Source organism: Chlorocebus sabaeus, chromosome 26, assembly GCF_047675955.1.
Source record: "Chlorocebus sabaeus isolate Y175 chromosome 26, mChlSab1.0.hap1, whole genome shotgun sequence".
Lineage (NCBI taxonomy): Eukaryota > Metazoa > Chordata > Mammalia > Primates > Cercopithecidae > Chlorocebus > Chlorocebus sabaeus.
This window is the reverse complement of record NC_132929.1, coordinates 19,030,080-19,052,863: the sequence shown is the minus strand read 5'-3', so window position 1 is coordinate 19,052,863 and position 22,784 is coordinate 19,030,080. Positions and strand designations below refer to the sequence as shown.

The 22,784-nt window shown below is 38.5% G+C and overlaps 1 protein-coding gene across 12 annotated transcripts in view; it reads right to left on the bottom strand.

The window, feature by feature from the left end:
• Window positions 1-31: 31 nt before the first annotated feature.
• TMEM62 (transmembrane protein 62) overlaps window positions 32-22,784 on the bottom strand; it is a 47,094-nt gene continuing 24,341 nt past the window's right edge. For all 12 annotated transcript variants that reach the window (XM_073012088.1, XM_008016875.3, XM_073012093.1 and 9 more), the window contains 5 exons: window positions 16,665-16,778; window positions 12,491-12,575; window positions 5,542-5,646; window positions 2,915-3,033; window positions 32-917 (listed from right to left, as the gene is read on the bottom strand). In XM_073012088.1, coding sequence (XP_072868189.1) covers window positions 591-917; window positions 2,915-3,033; window positions 5,542-5,646; window positions 12,491-12,575; window positions 16,665-16,778 — 750 coding nt within the window. In that variant the 3' untranslated portion in view covers window positions 32-590. The remainder of the gene's footprint in view (window positions 918-2,914; window positions 3,034-5,541; window positions 5,647-12,490; window positions 12,576-16,664; window positions 16,779-22,784) is intronic.

Sequence of the window (22,784 nt, the reverse complement as noted above, 5' to 3'; positions counted from 1 at the left end):
GGCCACACGAGCAAGGCTCAGGCTCACGGTCTTTCTTATTCATCATTCATTCATTTATTTGATTAGTTGAAAACACTTCCGACTAAGGAAGCAGAGAGCCCACAATCCTGCGGGAAAACAGGCCTGGGAACTAATATCTCAGCCGTGGTCAGGGTCGGGCCCAGATCCTCAAAGGTTCCCTGCCCTTGAAATTGCACCTTTGACAGCTGCTGAATTTCAAGCACAGCGGTAGGTGCTTTACATGGGGTAACCCCTAAAAAACACACTGGGCCTCAGACACTCCCGTACACACACCCAACCCCTACCCTGTGGGTGTCCTAGATAAGGGTTTTCTCTTCACAAAGATAAATCAACTCTTTGCCTCCTTGAGGAGGGAAGGAATAAAGGCATTATTTTTGAGACTTTTCTGCAGTCCATTCTGCAGGTATCAGTAGTGGGTAATCCCTCCAACATCCAGGAGTCCAAACGAGCAGCAGCTCCCTAAAGCTCACGCACCAATACTGGCCCTCCACCTGCTACTGGGGTAGAGGCCTGGGCTACAGACACAGAGGCTGGGCTTCTGCTCAGCTGCCAGTGGTGAGACATGGCCTTCAGGAGCTCAGGTGGCTTTTTAACTGCACCATGAAGATTCCAAGCTTGGCGGAGTTCAGTGTCCACACACAACGAATGAGAACAGGTGTCAGCAGTGTCAACCAGGTCCGCAAAGGGGAGAATAAAAAAGCTAGGGTGCCGTATGTCGCATAAAGAAAGTAGCAGGAATAAACCTGCCAGATGTACAGCAGTAGCATAAGTAGGTGAACAGGCATAATTTTCAAGTATTTTCTTTGATGGAGATGAGACCTGAAGTTGTGACCAAAGCACCGCTGCAGCAAGCTCCAACACATGTAAGCCATCAAGGGGATGTTAAAAAATGCCAGCTGGAAAAGAACAGAGCCATAGCTTACTCCCAAGTCCTTGGAAGAGTTTGGTCTTAATAATGCATCATTAGTGGATCCTAAGAATATGCTGCTTTCTGTCTTGGGGTTAGCTAATTTACTTAAGCACAGTTGCTTATAATACAACAGCTGACTTGTGGCTAGTTGTGTATTTGCCCATGTCCTTTTATTCATCTTAGAGGCGGGTATCATTCAATTTATGTTGAAGTCCCAACTTGTGGTACAGTATCATATACACAGTTAATACGCAGTGGTGTTAAGCTGGAATTGAACTGAGTAAATGTATACACACACATACAACAACCCCTCTTTTGGTGGAGTGAGGGGAGGGCTTGGCTGTCAGTATTTTTTTTCCTATCTCCATTTTTGTTTGAGGTAGTGTGACTAAGTACTGGAATATAAATTAGAAGATCTAAATTATAATCCAAGTTGAGCTGCTGTATGATTCATTCATTTAACAAATATTTATTGAGCACCCGTTATGTGGCAGGCATGAGCTAGGCTCCAAGTTAGGGACACAATGGCAAACAAGTTAGAAAAGGTCTGTCATAGAGCTGACGTTCTAACAGGGAAAAGACAAAGACCAAAAAAATAAACAAAAATATAATTACAGATTGTGATTAGTTCCATGAAGGAAAGAACTGGGTCATAAGAAGATAACGGGGAGAAAGGCTCTCAGAGGCCAGGACAGGAATAAATTAGCGGAGGGAAGTGCATTCCAGGCAGAAGGAACAAATGAAAAGCCCAGAGATGGGAGAGGTCTTGGCCTCTTTAAGGAAGTGCATGCAGAGCATAAGCCAGGTGGGAATTGGCAGTCGGCAGGACCCAGATCACTGCTCTGCTTCAAAGCATTTCAAGCTGAAAAGTAAAAGCTGATTGTAAAGTTTTTAAAAGAGCACATTGGATGCTCGGTATTAAACTGAGAGCAAGCAGGCAAGAATATCAGGGAGAAGACCCAGGCAAGAAATAATTACAATTTAGATTAGGGTAACAGAAATAGAGAGAAGTGGATGGATTCAAGATATGCACTGGAAGCAGATCAAATAAGGTAGAGCTTGCTGGTGAAATAGATACAGGGTACGAAGGAAAGGGAATAATTGAGGATACATCTTGGAGAAATCAGGTGAATGGTGGAGTCATTTATTAAAACTGGAAAAACAGAGGAACAGGTTTGGGGTAGAAATAATGTTCCTAATTAGAGAGACATCATATGAAGTTGAGATGCCTGTTAGACATCTGTGGCCATTGGATATAGAGGCACTTGAAGTGCAGAGAAGAGGTCGAGATCAGAGATACAGATTTGGGAGTCATGGGTCTGGATGATACATAAAATCCATTATTAGTGTACTATTTATTAGAATATGAATGTAAACATTTACAAAGGAAAAAACCCTGCCTTTTGGTAAGGCTCAGGATTCATTTGGTATGAGAGAGTTCCTTAGAGACAGCCTCCATCTACATAATAGAAAACTGAAATGAGGCTGGGCACAGTGGCTCACGCCTGTAATCCCAGCACTTTTGGGAGGCTGACACGGGCGGATCACCTGAGGTCAGGAGTTAGAGGCCAGCCTGGCCAACATGATGAAACCCCATCACTACTAAAAACGCAAAAATTAGCTGGGCATGGTGGCACATGCCTGTAATCCCAGCTACACAGGAGGCTGAGGCAAGAAATGCATTGGAACCCAAGAGGCGGAGGCTGCAGTGAGCCGAGATTGTACCACTGTGCTCCAGCCTGGGCGACGGCGCAACGCTGTCTCGGGGGAAAAAAAATGTATTTTAGATGTTCACATGAGAGTGGTAGGAGTTTAGGAAGCACTTTAAAAGCAAATGAAGCTTTCATTAAAGACTCCCCTGCAAGTAAAGTAGGAAAGATGATCTATGGTACTTAATTTTGGATTTTGGATTTAATTCATAACTGTTATGCAATTAGTCCAACAAGGCCAAGATGTTATTAAATTGCCTTTCTGACTTCTTACCTGGAGAATTCCAATTATAAATGTTATGCTGCCTTGTAGGAAATGTCCATTAACAAATATCCCAAAGGAAAAGCAGCAACCCAATTTGCCATCAATGATTTCACCAAAAAACCATGGACCTAAAAGAGGCAATGGACAAAAAAGGAGGAGATTAAATAACTATAACTCTGATTACATATATCATGAGATGCATTTATAGGAATAATGCAAATATATGAGACTAGCCATCTATCAGTATTTTATTTCATAGCCTTTCCTCATTGTTAATCTCTATGTTGTACTCGATATCCTTGCTAACCAACTATTTGCTCCTTTACTCCATATTTTTTGGATTATGAAATTGTCTTAGTAGACACTATACCTGGAACAGATATGTGTCTTATAGATTCTAGAAACAAAAAAAAGACACACTCACATTTTTGAAAATTCCGTTGCAATAATAACCTCAATATAATGCATTAACATTTCCTTTAAGAGGTAAAGAGGTATTCCACAGAAGTTAAATTTCCAGATGATTGAGAATTACTCCTTAAAGCAAAAAAACTTCAACTACCTTTTGAAAGAAATCTTTCTAAGATGCACTCATTAATATAATGAATGTATTTTAACCTCTTCTTGAAGGCCCACAGTCATGACTTTGTATATCAACTACATAATCACGGTTACCATGTAGAAAGTTGAACTTGCTTCAGTTTTCTCATCTAGAATGCCATGCTGACTTTTCTCTCCTCTCTATTATTATTTACTGCCCCCTTCTCAGTGTGTGAGTTTCTAGGTATTATTATTATTATTATTATTATTGTCATTTTGTCTTGTAAGTGTGCTGGTTTATGTAAGAGTATCAAGTGTTTGTCGAGAGTGATAAGGGACAGTTAGACTAGGCTTCTCAAAATGCAAATACTAGGCCAGGCAGGGTGGCTCATGCCTGTAATCCCAGCACTTTGGGAGGCCAAGGCGGGTCAATCAAGACCAGCCTGGCCAACATGGTGAAATCCTGTCTTTACTAAAAATACAAAAATTAGCCAAGTGTGGTGGAACACGCCTGTAATGCCAGCTACTCGGGAGGCTGAGGTAGGAGAATGGCTTGAACCTGGGAAGCAGAGGCTGCAGTGAGCCAAGATTGTACCACTGCACTCTAGCCTGGGCAACAAAGCGAGACTATATCTCAAAAAAAAAAAAAAAAAAAAAAAAAGCAAATACCATCATTTGCTGGCAAGAATAGGGTTCAGCTTTAAAAAGTCAGAGGCAATTTTCTCAGATATTCTTTATATAAACTGCATTAAAGACACATGAGTCTAAAAAGGTGCTTTCTCTTCAGGTTTCAACTTTTTGAATGAAACAATTCTTCCCTATTAATGTATTTTGTTTTGTTTTGTTTTACAGCCCAGGAACCAAATTACTTGCTTTATCTCATTGTGTAAGACAAGCGTCTAAAACTGCTTCAACCTATCTTGTAAAAAGAGAACTTACCTCCAGAGGTGATCTGCCATAGCTTACACAGAATCATAAAGTGTTATATTTTCATTTGTTCTCTGGTGGGAGTTACTAATGAGCAAAGTTTAAAGGGAGGATAAAAGTGTAAAAGACTAAGACTAGGCAACAAACAGGCTAATATACTCCTAATTGATTTTTAGTCACTAAGAAACATGAGCACAAAAGTCTAAAAGAGATTTATGGGGATTTCTGCTTTTAATACCTGTGGCTAAGTGACTTTGTAAGTACAGTCATGCATTGCTTAACCATGGAGATGCATTCTGAGAGATGTGTCCTTAGGCAATTTTGTCCTTACATGTCATACACAAACCTACATGATGTAGTCTACTATATACCTCCAAATCCACTATAGTCTTATGGGACTGCCACTGTATATGGGGTCCCTTGTTGACTGAAATGTTGTCATATGCCACATGATAGTACTGGGTATAATAATACAACAGAAGAGTGCAGATATGCCTGAACTATTGCTCATCTCAGCTTCTTTCTTTTTTGACCTGAATTTTTGAGAGCCACACATTAGTAAATATTCAATGAACTACATACTAAGCAAAATAGGCAAAATACCAATGGATAGATATATATACTTTTTTTTTTTTTTTTTTTTTTTTTTTGAGATGGCATCTTGCTGTGTAGCCCAGGCTGGATTTGACCTCCTGGGCTCAAGCAGTCCTCTCGCCTCAGCCCCCGAGTAGCTGGAACTACAGGCATGAGCCACTGTACCCACCTACCAGTGAATATTTTAATGAGGAAATAGATAATAAACACAGAAGATAAGCATAAATTCTGATAAAGGTAATGATGGAAATAAAACGTGTGATGAGATACAGACTAAAACTTTAAGACAGACAAAGATTTCTCTAAGGAGGTGCTATTTCAGCTTCTATTAGGTTTCTACACAAATACTAATTCTGTAGCAGTCTTTTCAGCACCCTTAAGTTAACTTGGTGTTAACTAAATGTCCTTTAAACATGTTAGGCACGAGCTTTATTTTCCAAAACCATGTCCCAGAAAATGATTTATGAAGAATCCATGAGAGCCGTGTGTTATACCCTCAAGAGTCTAATTCTGTTGTCAAAATTGTTAATATATTCTTCGGCAAAATTCCCCACAATATGTACTAATTTACTTACCCAGCACTGTATATAGTGTCAACAACAACACAGAATAGTAGAAGATGTTTATTTTGCTCAAGACATGAAGAGAAAATGAGGTCAGATTTATAAACCCTGAAGGTTCTAAAAAACATAAAGTTGAAAAATTCAGTGAACACATGCAAAGTTCAGTTTCTTTATGACATTTTCTAGAAGACTTTCATGGGCTATCTACCATATATTCAGCAAATCCTTTGTTAGATGGTAACTATAAAGATGACACCACTTTAAATTCAGAATTTGGCAGGAATCCTGGTGAGACAGTTCACTTAGAATTGCAGAAGGCAGAGTTCGAAGAAATGCTGTAGTTGTGAGATATTTTATATATATCATAAGATATATAATTGTTATATTTATATATAATCACAATATATCAAACTCATATGTACATATACATACATATATAGATATATATAATAACCAAAAACAATGGACACACCTACCAGAGCAGCATACTATTTTATCTTGTCTTTTTTTTTTTTTCTTCCTTTTTGTGGAGAACGGGGGTCTTGCTATATTGCCCAGGCAGGTCTCGAACTCTTGGGCTCAAGCTATCCTCCCACCTCTGCCTCCCTGAGAGCTAGGTTTGAAAGATAGTGGTTTGTTCAAAGGATGATCAAATCTCTGCTTTCTATGGAATTTAGTGTCCAAATATACAAACTTCAAAAAGGTGTATCAAAGTATTTCAAAAGTAAATTAAAAGAAATATCAGAATATCTTCATTCTAATCATAGATATGAGTATCTGTCCAAATATAGTCCTTTCCTGTACATTATACAGTTCTTAACTCATAGCTAACCTCTTACTCCAATTGAAAGCTTTCCCTAAACTTTCCAAATTAGCATGCTTTTAAAATACAGTGACAAAAAGCCCAAGTGTAAGGGCTTGACTCAGAGAAGTTCCATTCTGCAGCCACAGTCTACAGTACCACGGATCCTCAGCCCCAACCAGCCATGTCACCCGTGCATGTGGCTGATCATAAACCAGTCAGCTGAGGACTATGAAAGGAAGCTCAGTATACACTAAGCAACACTACTGGTAAAAAATATTTAAAGGACTAGTCCCAATGAAAGACAGTCCAATGTAAGTTAAATAAGTCATGTCTTTGCTAAAAGGCCAGCACATTCATTTTATACTTATAACCTTGCTCAGCCTAACAATTTTATGCAAAGCCTAATAATGCATGACCTTTCCTACTTTGTGTGTTACTCTCTCAGCTTCTTTTTTGTTCTAGTCTGTACTTCTCAAAGTATTACCCTACATATTCAGATAGAATAACAATTATTTATTATTTTAAGAAATCCTTTCGCCTTAGAGGCAGCTATTCTTTAAATTTTAAGTAATTATTCTCCATTTTGGCTACATTAGAATAACCTAGGGGAACTTTTAGAAAATACTCATGCTTATATCTCACCCTCCAGAGATTCTGATTTATTTTCCTGGGGTAGAGGGAGATCTTAGGCAGCAACTCAGTGATTCTAAGCAGTCAGGATTGAGAAATACTGCTTTCGACAGAGCCGTGCTTCTCAGTCTTGACTATACATTGGAATCATCCGGGGAGCTTTAAAAGGTACTGATGCTTAGGTCCCACCCTAGAGATTCTGATGTAATTGGTATGGAATGCTGTTGTAGGTACTGAAATTTCAGAAGTTCCCCCAGCGGATTCTAAGGTACAACCAAAGTTGAGAAGTCTTATTTAGAGGAAAGAACTGACCTGGGATCAGAAGCCTTGGGTTTGGAGTCTCTCCTCTATCTCTTGTTAGCTATGAAACCTTGGACAATTTACATAACCTCCCCAAACCTTTGTTTTCTAATCTTTAAAATGGGGTCAATAGCACCTACCTCACAGGAATGTTTTAAGGATTAAGTGAAACAATGTAGGTTAAAATATGTTTCAAATTTAAATAACTATATAAAGATATTGAGAGCCCCATATAAGAGGCTGGGGACCTCAAATATGTATTTATTTACATTATGTTCAGGAAAATACACATGTATAATAATGCTTCTTGAACTTTTTCATAGAATTTTTAAAATAAATATAAGCAGAAAAACATTCCATAGGATGTGTACTGTACATAGTCAGTTAATCATGTTACTGTTTAATCACTACTACAATACTCCCCTTCTCTATCATCAGTCCTTGATCCCAGGGATTTCATCCAAATTAAGAAGGAATCAGGAAAATTTGATTCAACAAGTATTTATTGTCTGTTATGTACAAATTCAGTGCTGGGGGCTATGGGAAACAGAAGATAATTAGGAAGCAAGAGTGCCTACACTGAAGACGGGCACAGTGGCTCACACCTGTAATCCCAGCACTTTGGGAGTCTGAGGTGGGCAGATCCACCTGAGGTCAGGAGTTTGAGACCAGCCTAGCCAACATGGTGAACCCCCGTCTCTACTTAAAAAAAAAAGAAAAAAAAATACAAAAATTAGCTGGGTGTGGTGGTGCATGTCTGTAGTACCAGCTACTTGGGAGGCTGAGGCAAGAGAATTGATTGAGAAGCCAAGTGGCAGAGATTGCAGTGAGCTGAGATCATACCACTGCACTCCAGCTTGGGGTTCACAGCGAGACTGTCAAAAAAAAAAAAGAGTTCCTGCATTGAGGAACTTAATCTGGTTAAGGAGAACATGTATATACATTCAAAGTGGTTATATAAAGCAAAGTGGCTATCTAATTAAGTATAGAATTAATTGTGAGAAAGGACTATAGGGATTCAGATAAGCAAAAGCTCATTATGGCCTGGAATGGCTGGAGAAAATGGTATGACAAAAGAGGTCTTAAGGTAAGCCTTACAGAAGGCTAAGATTTAGATAAGTTTAGAAAAATATAAAGTAGGGATAATACTATGAGCAAAAGTACAGAAGCAAAAATGAGCACGGTATGTATAGTGAAAAAGTATCTAGGCTAAAATACAGGTAACTGGTTGAAGACATGGCTAGTTAAATAAGAATAGATTGTGGAAGATTTTTAATGTCTTGCAGAGATGTCTGATCTTTATTCAGTGTGTTCTGGAAAGTCACTAAAGGCTTTTGCATACAGAAGTGATCTGTGGATGAGATGCCATGAGAAGGATAATTGGCTAATAATTAAGAGGATGAATTAGATAGACAGATTAGATATAGGAGCAGGAATTAGGAGTCTATTCAGGAATCCAGAGAGGTGATACTGACATGGCACTGGTGACCTTTCAAAAGGAAAAGAAACATTTGAAGAAAGAATTAATGGGTTGTTTTGTTTTTTGTTTTGTTTTGTTTTGTTTTTTGAGACAGAGTCTCACTCTTCTGCCCAGGCTGGAGTGCAGTGGCGCAATCTTGGCTCACTGCAACCTCTGCCTCCCCAGTTCAAGTGATTCTCTTGCCTCAGCCTCCTGAGTAACTGGGATTACAGGCATGTGCCACCACACCCAGCTATTTTTCTTTTTTTTTTGACGGAGTCTTGTTCTGTCACCCAGGCTGGAGTGCAGTGGTGCAACCTTGGCTCACTGCAAGCTCTGCCTTCCATGCCTGGCTATTTTTTGTAATTTTAGTAGAGTCAAGGTTTCACCATGTTGGCCAGGGTGCTCTTGAACTCCTGACCTCAAGTGATCCACCTGCCTCGGCCTCCCAAAGTACTGGGATTACAGGCATGAGCCACTGCACCTGACCTGAATTAATGAGTTTTAATAATATGTTCCCATTAGGAGTGAAGACTGATGATTACTAAAAAATGACTCAATTTTTAAGGTTAAAAACTGTAGTAAGGTCTTCCTGTAAGGTCTTTATTTTTGAGAGTCTATATGCTTTTAATTTTTTTAATATCAGTATGTTATATGTATATATTTTTCTATCAAAATATAGTGATTAACTCAAATGCCTGCAAGTTCATGTGACTTAAGTAAATCTTTCATAAATAACCTGACTTTAAATTTGTTGATAAAAATAGAAATGTCTTCAGAATTATCAGCATACATTTTTGCCTGGGTTTACTGATCAGATAGTTTTGCATTTGTCTGTGCTAGATGTTTTAAGCTGCCAGGATTTGACCAAAAGATTACAAAACTATATATTCAGCCTAAAATCAGAATGATCTTTGTGTAAGTCTTTGATAAGTAAAACTAATATAGTTGATTTAATGAAAAATAGCTGTTTTCAGTTTTTGGCAAAATATTTATATAGTTAGCTTTAAGATTTTTACTTAGGTGAACACCCGAAATTCACATGCTGTAAAAATGATTAACAGAAAGATACCTTGACATAATGACTAACTCTATCTAATATCTTAGTTTTCATAAGTAATCTATGTGTAGTTAAAAAATAAATTAGATGAATGTAAATGTGATAAATTTATAAATTAACTTTTCATGTGATTTTAAATCCTAAAGTTACATTATATTAAATTAATTAATAAATATTCATGAAATGTCTGAGTCATTTCTAAGTAAGATAAAATGCTGAACATAAATTGCTAAACATTAGTATAAGTTTGTTCTTGGTTTCTTAAATTGTATAGAAAGACAAAACGTACTTGGGTCTATTAGTAAATAGTAAATTCCACATTCAAAAATTGTTCCATAAAAAAATTGTTTTAGAGATTATAAACTATATATTCATGAGATGTTAATATATAACAGTTCAAAACTACTTACTTCCTGAGTAACTTAAAGCTTAAGATTACTAAAAATTCAAAGTTTTTATTAAGGCTGGGCACGGTGGCTCATGCCTGTAATCCCAGCAGTTTGGGAGGCTGATGTGGGTGGATCACGAGGTCAGGAGATCAAGACCAACCTGGCTAACACAGTGAAACCCAGTCTCTGCTAAAAATACAAAAAATTAGCCAGGTGTGGTGGTGGGCGCCTGTAGTCCCAGCTACTTGGGAGGCTGAGGCAGGAGAATGGCATGAACCCAGGAGGCAGAGCTTGCAGTGAGCCGAGATTGCGCCACTGCACCCCAGCCTGGGCGACAGAGCCAGACTCCGTCTCAAAAAAGAAAAAAAAAAAAAGATTTTATTAATATGAAACCAATAATTTTTATATGAGGAAGAATTTTGTGTGGTCTCAATATAAAGGAATAAAAAATTTTTAAGTGATTTTTTGTCTTAAGGTAAAATAACTAGTTATTCTAATATAAAAGGGGGGAAAATATAGGACAAAGACTAGGAGTTTAGGAGAATAATGGAAGGTCTAAGCAAGTTGTGGAAGGTTTATGAAGGATGGGTCCTGTAATGGAAGTTTTATATCATCAAGATGGTTGGAATTTGAAGGGAACTTTTTTTTTTTTTTTTAAGGACAGAGTCTCACTCTGTTGCCCAAGCTGGAGTGCAGCAACGTGATCTCGGCTCACTGCAACCTCTGCCTCCCGACTTCAAGCAATTCTCATGCCTCAGCCTCCCGAGTAGCTAGAACTACAGGTGTGTGCCATCATGCCTGGCTAATTTTTGTATTTTTAGTAGAGACGAGGTTTCACCATATGGGCCAGGCTGGTCTCAAACTCCTGATCTCCTGTGATCTGCCCACCTCGGCCTCCCACAGTGCTGAGATTACAGGTGTGAGCCACCACGCCCAGCCACAAGAGGTTTTGACTTAATTCTAAGATCTGTTTCTTTAAAATTTAATTTTCAAGCATCTTCTGAATGGCAGCTTTAAAGTTTATAGACCAATGTTTTCCTCCAATATAACTTGATTCTGTACTCTTGGCTTTTCTTGATGTTTCTGAATTGTCCATATAACCAGGAAATTTCCCATGCTTTTTCTAAAAGCCCTGTATTCCCCTGCTCAAGGTACTAGTTTTCTTGTTTATGTCCCTCTATAATATAGTGTATATAAGCTTGGACGCATGCTCTTCCTATGTCTGACTATATTTAAGTATCTTTCCATCAGGTTTCACTTCCAGGTTATCTAAATAGGCTTCCCATAAGGAGGAGCAATCACAAGTCAGGAAGGTTTTTTTTCTTTACTTTTTTGGGAACTGAACTAAGAAACAAAGATTTTACATTTTATCAAGATAATTTCCTATGTTTCATATTATCCTTATTTTTTTTTTAACATTTCTTAGGAAAACTGAGCTTTGAAAGGTTTTTGTTTGTTTGTTTACAGCCACAGAACTTTCTGTATTGTTTTTGAAGTCTTTTAATTGTCACTCTGTTTAAGTGAGTGACTATTACTTCACGATGACATCTATTCCTATTCTGACCAAGTGTTTTAAACCTTTTGACATCTTTGGCATGCCTACCAACGATCAATTTATAAATTAAGTCTTTTTTGACCCTGAACTAATTTTGGGATGTCTCTTGGCCAAGGGGACCCCAAAGAAACCTTAAAAATTGAGTTCTCAGCCACGATAGAAAGGGAGGTTGGACATACCTTGTCATACTCCCTCCCTTTTAGAGTTTGTGCACAACAACAGACCACCATTAATGTTAAAATAGAGATCATAAGACTGACAAAACAGACTCTGTCACAATAAGATACCAAATTATAAACAAGATCTAATGCCTGCAGGACATCAATCTTGCTAAACAGGTCATTTTTCACCCAGTATATTGTGGCTGACGTAACATCCTTATCTTAACGTAAACATTCCTTTCTGCTGACAAGTTTTAGACTGAGCCTCAGTCCTGTAACCAACTGCAAATTAAAGAATCTCTGAATCCCCGTATAACCTGTGAGCCCCGACTTCAAGATATCCCAACTTTTGGGGCCGAAGCAATGCATACCTTCCGTGTATTGATCTATGTCTTTTCCTATAACTCCTGCCTCCATAAAATGTATAAATCCCAACTGTAATCCAACTGCCTCAGGACCATTTACTCAAGGCTTCTTGAGTTTGTGTTTTCCCTGGGCCATAGTCATTCATATTGGCTCAGAATAAACCTCTTTAAAATATTTTACAGAGTTTGGTTTTTCCATGAACAAGGCTTATAGGAATAAAAGGAACCATAACTAACCTTTAAGCTCTGGGTATCCTCGATATCTAAATGTAATGAGAATGGTGAGCTGGCTCAGCACAATTAGCACAAAAAGGATCCGGGCCTGCAGGGAAATAGATGTTAATGTGAAACAGATACATGGGTACGCTTTCAGTTAAGATTTTTAAAGTGTCCTTATTAACAAAAATGGAAATGGCATCTGTGATACTGTGATATAAGAAATACATATTTTGGTCTTTGTCCCCACTGGTCAGAGCTCCTAAAATCCTTGTAATTTTCTAAGTGATAGCAGTGATAGGAGCATATCATTATAACATTTGGATTTTGTCTCTGGTTCCTGAAACAGCTCTAGAGTGATAAAGTAAAAGGAATACCTATTGTTACTCATAACAAGCCCCTTTTGGAGGAGGTATAGCAAGAGGGCCAAATAGAACCCTCCAGCAATCATCCACCCCTTCCCCGTCAGAACACCAAACTGAACAACTATCCCCACGAGAAAGCACCTTCATAAGAACCAAAAATCAGATGAGTGATCACAGTACCTGGTTTTAACATCATATCAAGGGAAGAGGCACTAAAAAGGGTAGACGACACAGTACTTCATTGCCTACACCACCCTTCCCCCATTCTGTGGCAGAGATCATCTGGGCACTTGTGGGAGAGCGCAAAATGACTGTGGGACTTTGTGTTGGAACTCAGTGCTGTCACAGGGTAACACAACACAGGGCAGAATTCTGCTAGCACCCACAGAGGGAGCACTTAAGCTGGCCCTTGCTAGAGGGGAATCCTCTGCCCCAGTGGTAGGAACCTGAGTTCCAGCTAGCTCCAGCGCCAGATGACTAAACAAATGCCCTGGGGTCCTGAATAAACTTGAAAGGCAGTCAAGTCACAAGGACTTCAGTGCTTGGGCAAATCTGGGTACTACGCTGGGCTCAGAGCCAGTGGAAATGGAGTGCACGTGACCCTGTGAGATACCAGTTGTGGTGGCCAGGGGAGTACTTGTGTCACCCATCCCCCAACTCTCCAGGCAGTACAGCTCCAGGAGAGACTCCTTCCTCTTGTGGAAAGAAGAGAGAAAAGTAAAGAGGACTTTGTTTTGCCACCTGGATACCAGCTCAGCCACAGTAAAAGAAAGCACTGAGCAGATTCCTGAAGCCCCTGAGTCCAGGCCCTAACTCCTGGCTGGCATTTCTAGACTCAGCCTGGGCCAGAAGAGAACCTGCTGTGTTGAAAAGAAAGACCACGTCCTGGCAAGATTCACCATCTGCTGACTAAAGAGCCCCTGGGCCTTGAATAAACATCAGCAGTAGCCAAGCAGTAGTCACCACAGACCTTGGACAAGACCCAGTACTATGGTGAATTCAGGTGTGACCCAGAATGGTACAAACCGTGGTCGTCACCTCTCCCACATATCCAGGCAGGCCAGCAAAGAGAGAGAGAGGCTCCTTCTGCTTGGGGAAAAGTGAGGAAAGAACACAAAAGACTGCCTGGTAATCAAGAGAATTCTCCCAGTTCTTACCCAAGCCCACCAAGTGCATGTAAGGCTGCAAGAGTTGCAGCATTACTGGGCTTGGGGCGCCTCCTCGTACAGATACAGCTGCAGTGACCAAAGGCTTAGATCACAACCCTCAATTGTCTTTGAATACCTGGAAAGCCTCCTCAAGGAGGATGAGTACAAACAAGCCTAGACTACAAAAATTAGAATAAATACCTAACTCTTCAAGGCCCAGACATTGACAAACATCCACAAGCCTCAAGAACATCCAGGAAAACATGACCTCACCAAATGAACTAAATAAGGCACCAGTGATCATTCCTGGAGTGACAGAGATATGTGAACTTTCAAACAGAATTCAGAATAGCTGTTTTGAGGAAGCTCAATGAACTACATGAAAACACAGAAATGGAATTCAGATTCCTATCACAGAAATTTATTTATTTATTTTTATTTTATTTATTTATTTTTTTGAGACGGAGTCTTGCTCTGTCACCCAGGCTGGAGTGCAGTGGCACAATCTTGGCTCACTACAAGCTCCGCCTCCTGGGTTCATGCCATTCTCCTGCCTCAGCCTCTGAGTAGCTGGGATTACAGGCGCCCGCCTCCGCACCTGGTTACTTTTTGTATTTTTAGTAGAGACAGGGTTTCACCGTGCTAGCCAGGATGGTCTTGATCTCCTGACCTCGTGATCTGCCCACCTCAGCCTCCCAAAGTGCTGGGATTACAGGGGTGAGCCACCACACCCGGCATCTTATTACAGAAATTTAATGAAGACATTACAATAATTTTTAAAAATCAAGCAGAAATTCTGAAGCTGAAAGATTAAATTGGCAAAGTGACAAATGCATCAGAGTTTCTCAAGGACAGAACTGATCAAGTAGAAGAAAGAATTAGTGAGCTTAAAGACCATCTATATGAAAATACACAGTGAGAGGAGAAAAAAAGGAAAAAAAGAATGAAGCACACCTACAAGATCTAGAAAACAGCCTCAACAGGACAAATCTAAGAGTTATTTGCCTTAAAGAGGAGGTACAGAGAGAGATCAGAGTAGGAAGTTTATTCAAAAAAATAATAATAGAGAACTTTTTTAACCTAAAGAAATATATCAATATTCAGGTACAAGAAGGTCATAGAACACCAAGAAGTTTTAACCCAAATAAGACTACCTCATAGCATTTACTAACCAAATTCCCAAAGGTCAATGATAAGGAAAGGATCTTAAAAGCAACAAGAGAAAAGAAACAAATAACATACAAAGGAGCTCCAACATGTCTGGCAGCAGACTCCAGAGTGGAAACCTTAAGCCTAGGAGAAAGTGGCCTGACACATTCAGAAGGAAAATAATTTTATCTTAGAATATTATGTCCAGCAAAAATATCCTTCAAACATGAAGAAGAAATAAAGACGTTCCCAAACAAACAAAAGCTGAGGGATTTCATCAACACTGGACCTGCCCTGTAAGAAATGCTAAAGGAAGTTCTTCAATCTGAAAGAAAAGGATGTTAATGAGCAATGAGAAGGCTGGGCACAGAGATTCATGCCTGTAATTCTAACATTTTGAGAGGCAGAGGCAGGGGGATTGCTTGAAGTCGGGAGTTCAAAACCAGCCTAGGCAACAAAGTAAGACCCCGTCTCTACAAAAAAAATGTAAAAATTAGCTGGTTGTACTGGCATGTGCCTGTAGTCTCAGCTACTTGGTAGGACCCCATCAAAAAAAAAATCAGTCTTTGCACTCCAGCCTGGGAAATAAGAGCAAAACTCTGTCTCCAAAAAAAAAAATTATATATATGTGTGTATACATATATACATGTGTATATGTGTGTGTGTATATATACGTGTGTGTGTGTGTATATATATATATACACATGTGTATAAGAGTGAAAAATAGAGTATCATAATGACAAATACAATGGTTATAATGGATATTATGATAAAAGAAAGATGTGTGGTTGATTTCACTTTATTTCTAAATTTTCCATGTTTTCTACATTGAGCACATATTATTGATGTGGGAAGAAATATTCTTTAAAAAGCCTTAACCCAAGTTAGCATAGTCCCTATAATTCTCTTAGTTATCCTGATTTTATAGCATCTTTAGTTATAATTCCCTTAGATATTATAACTAATATCCTTAGTTATAATTCCCTTAGTTATCCTGGTTTTATAGCATCCCAAATGACTCATCCATGCCTCTGCTTCTTTAAATTCAAATCAAATCAACTTAAAAGCATTTCATTCTTCTAGACAAATAACTAAACTTTAATTTTATAAGATTCAACTTTCTTGTCATATGATCGTAGTAGTCCCTCTTTATCCACAGGGGATACATTCCAAGTCCCCCCCTAGTGGATGCCTGAAAACACAGACAGTACCAAACCCTATATATATTATGTTTTTTCCTATAAATACATACCTTTGATAAAGTTTAATTTATAAATTAGGCACAGTAGATCAACAACAATAATAATAAAATAGAACAATTATAACAATATACTATAATAAAGGTTACAGGACTATGGTCTCTGTCTCTCAAAATATCTTATTATATATAATACTTTCAGACCATGGATGACCTTGGGTAACTGAAACGATGGAAAGTGAAACCACGGATAAGGGAGGACTACTGCATATTATTTAGGACTCTGCATTTACCAAATCCAGTAACGTATGCAATGTTTAATTGAATTCACTTACCATGATGTAGTGATCAGTACGAAGAATAAATGATGCCAGGGGATCAAAACTAAGATGATTATTCTCTTCAGCAGAAAATATGTGGTGAACACTCTTACTTCTTCCAGCAGAATCCTAGTAATAACCACAGAAGAAAAGTAACTATCATGTACATGGAAATATTTATAATGTTCTAAATTATAATAAGAATAGGTTTCTAATAACTACACTTTGTTGTTGTTGTTGTTGTTTTTCAAGGTTTCTGTCTGTTGTCCAGGCTGGCGTGCAGTGGTGCAATCATAACTCACTGCAGCTTTCATCTCCTGTGGTCAAGTGATCTTTCTGATTCAGCTGCGAGACTACAGGCACACACCACTATGCTTGACTAATATTTAAATTTAGTTTAGAGATGGGGTCTTGCTATGTTGCCCAAGCTGGTCTTGAACTCCTGGCCTCAAGTAATCTTCCTGCATTGGCCTCCCAAAGTGCTGGCCTTATAAGTACTTTTAATAATATTTCTTAGGCCAGGTGAGGTGACTCATGCCTGTAATCCCAGCACTTTGGGAGGCAGAGGCAGGCGGATCACATGAGGCCAGGAATTCGAGACCAGCCTGGCCAACATAGTGAAACCCCATCTCTACTAAAAATGCAAAAAATTAGCCAGGTGTGGTGGTATGCACCTGTAATCCTAGCTACTCAGGGGGCTGAGGCAGGAGAATTGCTTGAACCCAGGAAGCACAGCTTGCAGTGAGCCGAGATTGCACCACTGCACTCCAGCCTGGGTGACAGAGTGAGACTCTGTCAAAAAAAGAAAAAAAGAAAAAAAGTTGAAAACCTATAATTCTGCATTTAAACAGGAAATATTAGCATGCACTCGCAACATATTTTCCCTTTAAAAAAAAATCTGTATTTCCCTCTGTTCCCTAAAAAGGCCTAGAAATAACAACAAAGCTAACAGTAATGAGCTAGCTAGGCTGGTGTCCAGATTATGGTCTCAAAATAGCATTTCTCACTACAAGAAACCAGTGCTCTTTAGGGAAACGCTCATTTCGGTTCTTGAATAGGAAGTGCACCAGAAGAGATACCTGCACTTCCGTGTTTGCTGCAGCACTGTTCACAATAAGATTTGGAAACAACCTAAGTGTCCATCAACATATGAATGGATAAAGAAAATGAGGTATATATACATAATAGGGTACTATTCAGCCATTAAAAAAGAATAAGATCCTGTCATTTGCAACAACATGGATGGAACTGGAGATCACTATGGTAAGTAAAATAAGCCAGGGACAGAAAGACAAACATCACATGTTCTCACTTGTGGGATCCAAATATCAAAACAATTGAACTCATGGACACAGAGAGTAGAAGGATGGTTACCAGAGGCTGGAAAGGGTAGTAAGGGGGCAGTGGGAGGGAGGTGGGGATGGTTAATCAGTACAAAAAACATAGATGGAAAGAACGAATAAGACCTACTATTTGATAGCACGACAGAGTGACTAGAGTCAATAACTTAATTGTACTTTTAAAAATAACTAAAAGAGTGTTATTGGACTGTTTGTAAAACAAGGACAAATGCTTGAGAGGATGACTACTCCATTTCAATGATGTGATTATTATGCATTGCATGCCTGTATCAAAACACCTCATGTAACCCACAGATAAACACACCTACTATGTACTCACAGAAAGTAAAACTTTAAAAAAAAGGTTTTTTTTGTTTTGTTTTGTTTTGTTTTTGAGACGGAGTCTCACGCTGTCGCCCAGGCTGGAGTGCAGTGGCCAGATCTCAGCTCACTGCAAGCTCCGCCTCCTGGGTTTGCGCCATTCTCCTGCCTCAGCCTCCCGAGTAGCTGGGACTACAGGTGCCCGCCACCTCGCTCAGCTATTTTTTTGTATTTTTTAGTAGAGACGGGGTTTCACTGTGTTAGCCAGGATGGTCTCGATCTCCTGACCTCGTGATCCGCCTGTCTCGGCCTCCCAAAGTGCTGGGATTACAGGCTTGAGTCACTGCGCCTGGCCTAAAAAAAATTTTTAAAGAAAAAAATGCATAAGAAAAGCTTGGAATATCTTATCAAATCAGAAAGTAAGAAAATGAACAAAGACTACTGGGATTGTGTCAAAGGGCTTAGTAGTCAACATGAAGAGGCTCCCACTAGCCAAAGGTGGAACAATTTGAGCATGGAAAAGAATAAATGCAATGCACTGAAATACATCAAGTATGTTTTCATACATCAATATTTTTTTAAACTTTGAATTTATAATAATACTAAATGTAAGACTCAGTCACCTTTGGCAGATACTAAAGAACCAACTCACTATTCTGAAAACTGGTTTAGTAAAGGGGCAATGGGGACAGAAGAATTTATCTTGAATTTCCTGTGTGAACTCTATATCTGGGTACCAAATAGATGAGATAATTTTTTTCTTCATAGGACTATTCTAATTAATATTCCTATAATAAGAAAAGAAAAGTTGAATATCACCATTTTAGAACTCTAATGAAAAAAATGGATTTAGGTAAGTATCATCAATGGCTACTAAAAATCCTTAGGTAGCCGGGCGCGGTGGCTCAAGCCTGTAATCCCAGCACTTTGGGAGGCCGAGACGGGCGGATCACAAGGTCAGGAGATCGAGACCATCCTGGCTAACACGGTGAAACCCCGTCTCTACTAAAAAATACAAAAAACTAGCCGGGCGAGGTGGCGGGCGCCTATAGTCCCAGCTACTTGGGAGGCTGAGGCAGGAGAATGGTGTAAACCTGGGAGGTGGAGCTTGCAGTGAGCTGAGGTCCGGCCACTGCACTCCAGCCTGGGCGACAGGGCGAGACTCCGTCTCAAAAAAAAAAAAAAAAAAAAAAAAAAAAAATCCTTAGGTGAAAAGCTAATGGACGGATGAGCCAGCAGTGTGCTGGAGCTGGCTTGACTGCTCACAAGAACCAACTGTTAAGTTTTCAGCAATTTTGCAGGCCACTTAGTATGGCATTGGTAGTTTAAAACCAGCCATGGTAGAAATATTTATATTATGGGAATTGGTACAAATCAGGGAAATGCTACAAATCAGGATCCCCTCTCCTTGACCCCTGTAACTTGCCCCAAGCTGGTTGCTAAATATTTACCAGCACACCAGTGGATAAGGCTACCAAAAGCTGAATACACTGATCCATCTTAACATTACAGAAAGAGACAACCAAATATTATGGTTAAAAGCATAAAAAAACAGATAAAGTACTTTTGCCAAAAAATAAACTGATGTAAATCTGATGAAACCTCTAACTACCAATTATAGAAACTAACGGGGAAGGGGACAGAGGAACATGTACCACAGGGATGTAAACAGCAAAAATCCAGAAAACAGGGAACTCCACAGGACCAAAGATTCAGTTTCCAAAACAAATAAATTTTAAATAAAAGAGGGGGGAGGTAAGGGAGGCAATCTATACAGTAAAACAGACAAAAGAGACAAGTCAGTTAAATGGAATGCATGAGTCTTGATTGGATTCCGATTTGAACCAACCAAATGAAAATGTACATATCTATTTATGTATATTTCTGTCTATCTATCTATGTGACATATTGGGATAACCGAACATTGGCTGGGTAGTTTGGTATTACAGAATTACTGTTAGTCTTCCAAGTATGATATGGTATCATGGTTAAATTTTTTAAAAATAGTCCTTATCTTTTCATTTTTTTTGAGACGGAGTCTTGCTCTGTCGCCCAGGCCCAGCTACTTTTTTGTATTTTTTAATAGAGACGGGGTTTCACTGTGTTAGCCAGGTTGGTCTTGATCTCCTGACCTCGTGATCTGCCCGCCTTGGCTTCCAAAGTGCTGGGATTACAGGTGTGAGCCACCGAGCCAGGCCAAAATAGTCCTTATCTTTTACTGATACATATTGACATATTTACATATGAAATGACATTATTTTACATATGAAATGACATCATTGTACAGGGAGAGAAGATAGGGATAAAGAAGGAACAAGAGTGATCATGTGTTGATAATTGTTGAGATTGGTTGATGGATATATGGGAGTTCATTATAATATTATCTCTTTTGTATATTTAAAATTTTCCCATTATAAAAAACTTTTAAAATAACAATAAGAACTTACATTTGTGTTTTTTAAGCTTTAATTGTTCAAAATGTGCTTATATTAAATTGTTATTGTTTTAAAGCAGGAATCTAGATTTCTCTAACATTTGAGATTAGAACTTTCTAGGGTCTACTCTTTAAATTGGCAAAGTAGGCACAATAATCTTAAACTGCAGGTACTCAAACTTCAGTGGATATCAGAATCACTTGGAGAAATTGTTAAACTAGATTGCTGGGTCCTATCTCCAAAGTTTCTGATTCAGTAGGTTTTGGATGGGACCTAAGAATTTCCATTTCTAACAAGTTCCCAGATGATATTGATGCCACTAGCCCAGGACCCACATTGAAAATTGATTTAAAGGTCTAGTTGCTACTAGACTGCAGGGAACCTATAGAGAGTCAATAAATACAATGAGTAAGTAAAATATTAGATAATAAACACATATCTTCTCCCACAGATTTTGAGTTTCAAATCTGACTCATCTATAGTTTACTGTATTTAAAAGGACAGAATTTTCCCACAAACGAATGAGGGGACCGGGTTCCCTATTTAATACTCAGTAGGTTGTTTAAAGTTATACATATAAGAAAACAGAAAACAGATCAGTCCTTGCCTGAGATTGAGGATGTAAGGAAAACAGATTGCAAAGGATATAAGAAAACTTTTGAGGGAAATGTATCATACTGCTTGTAGGCGATGACTTCAAGGATATATACATATGTCAAAACTCATCAAATTGTATACTTTAAATATACAGGGTTTATTATGTCATTATGTAAAAATTATACCTCCATACCTTTGTAAGAAATGTTAAACATACAAAAAGTATGTGATTTTACATTTTTACTAAGAATTCAACTAAGCAGTCAGAAATGTTTCAAGGAATGTAAGCTATGTTTTTTTTTCTTCATAAAGCTACAGAAGTTGTATGTATATCTTATTAATAAAATAATACACTGGGGTTCTGAGGCACTCCAGACTGTAGTGACTGTAAAGACAAGGAATAATTTATTCTAGGTGCACATGAACCTTCAAGTCTCTTTAAAATGATCCAACTTCTTCTAATATGAGAGACCTTAAGGGTTCATCCCCAGCCATCTCTCCTACTTCTTCTGTAAGTTTTTTCTTCCTTCTACACAGAACATTTTAAAGATGGGTGGCATAGCAGAGTGTCTTCTCTTGTGCAGACGTTCAAGTTTCTCCATTTACAAACCAAGAGTAAAACTACCCACGACAAAGGATTGTTTTGCAGATTAAGTAAATAATTCTAAGTGCCTAGCATCTCCTTAGAGGGAGCTCAGTAAATAGTTTCTTCCTGCTCAACCTGTTTCTGTAGGGAGGATAAAAAAGATAATGAAAATAACTACATATGTTTTCTGAACAATTATTTGGTGTTTCAAATTAAGTCTCAATATTAGAAGATTAAATAGTTAAAAACCGTCATCAAATCACAAAGTTGCAGAAATTGATAGTTGCGTGTGTGTGTGTGTGTGTGTGTGTGTGTTTAAGAAACTAGTTTCTGAGCACAGCTTATCGTCTTAAGAGTTTAATGAAACTGCTTTATTCTGGTAATGATTATTACTTTCTACTCTGGCAGGTGCTAATAAATTAAATGCCCTAAATTGAATCAGAATAAGAAAAGGTAAACTGGTACTGCATATGCTAACAATGCTTATTCCCCTTAACAAAAAAGTGCCTTTGATGCGCTGGAAATTCTGTGTCCTCAAGCTTTCAAATAATGACACAATTGTCTTATAATTAGAGACAGCAATCAAAGACATGGAAACATAATACATGTTTTCTGACTTATTCTATTACCCTTGGGTATACTGGGGAATTTGCCCCTATTATGAAAAGATTCTGGGCAAAGTTGGAAGAAAACAAAATAATGATTTCCTGGGGTTAAAAAAGGGAGTCTATGGCCACTCCTCTTCTCCTCTGCCTAGTTTTTAATCTAATATTAGAATTATTCCTGAGTGCCCATTTTCAGAATATACTAAATACACTGTATTCAATTTTTTTTTTTTTTTTTTTGAAATAGGGTC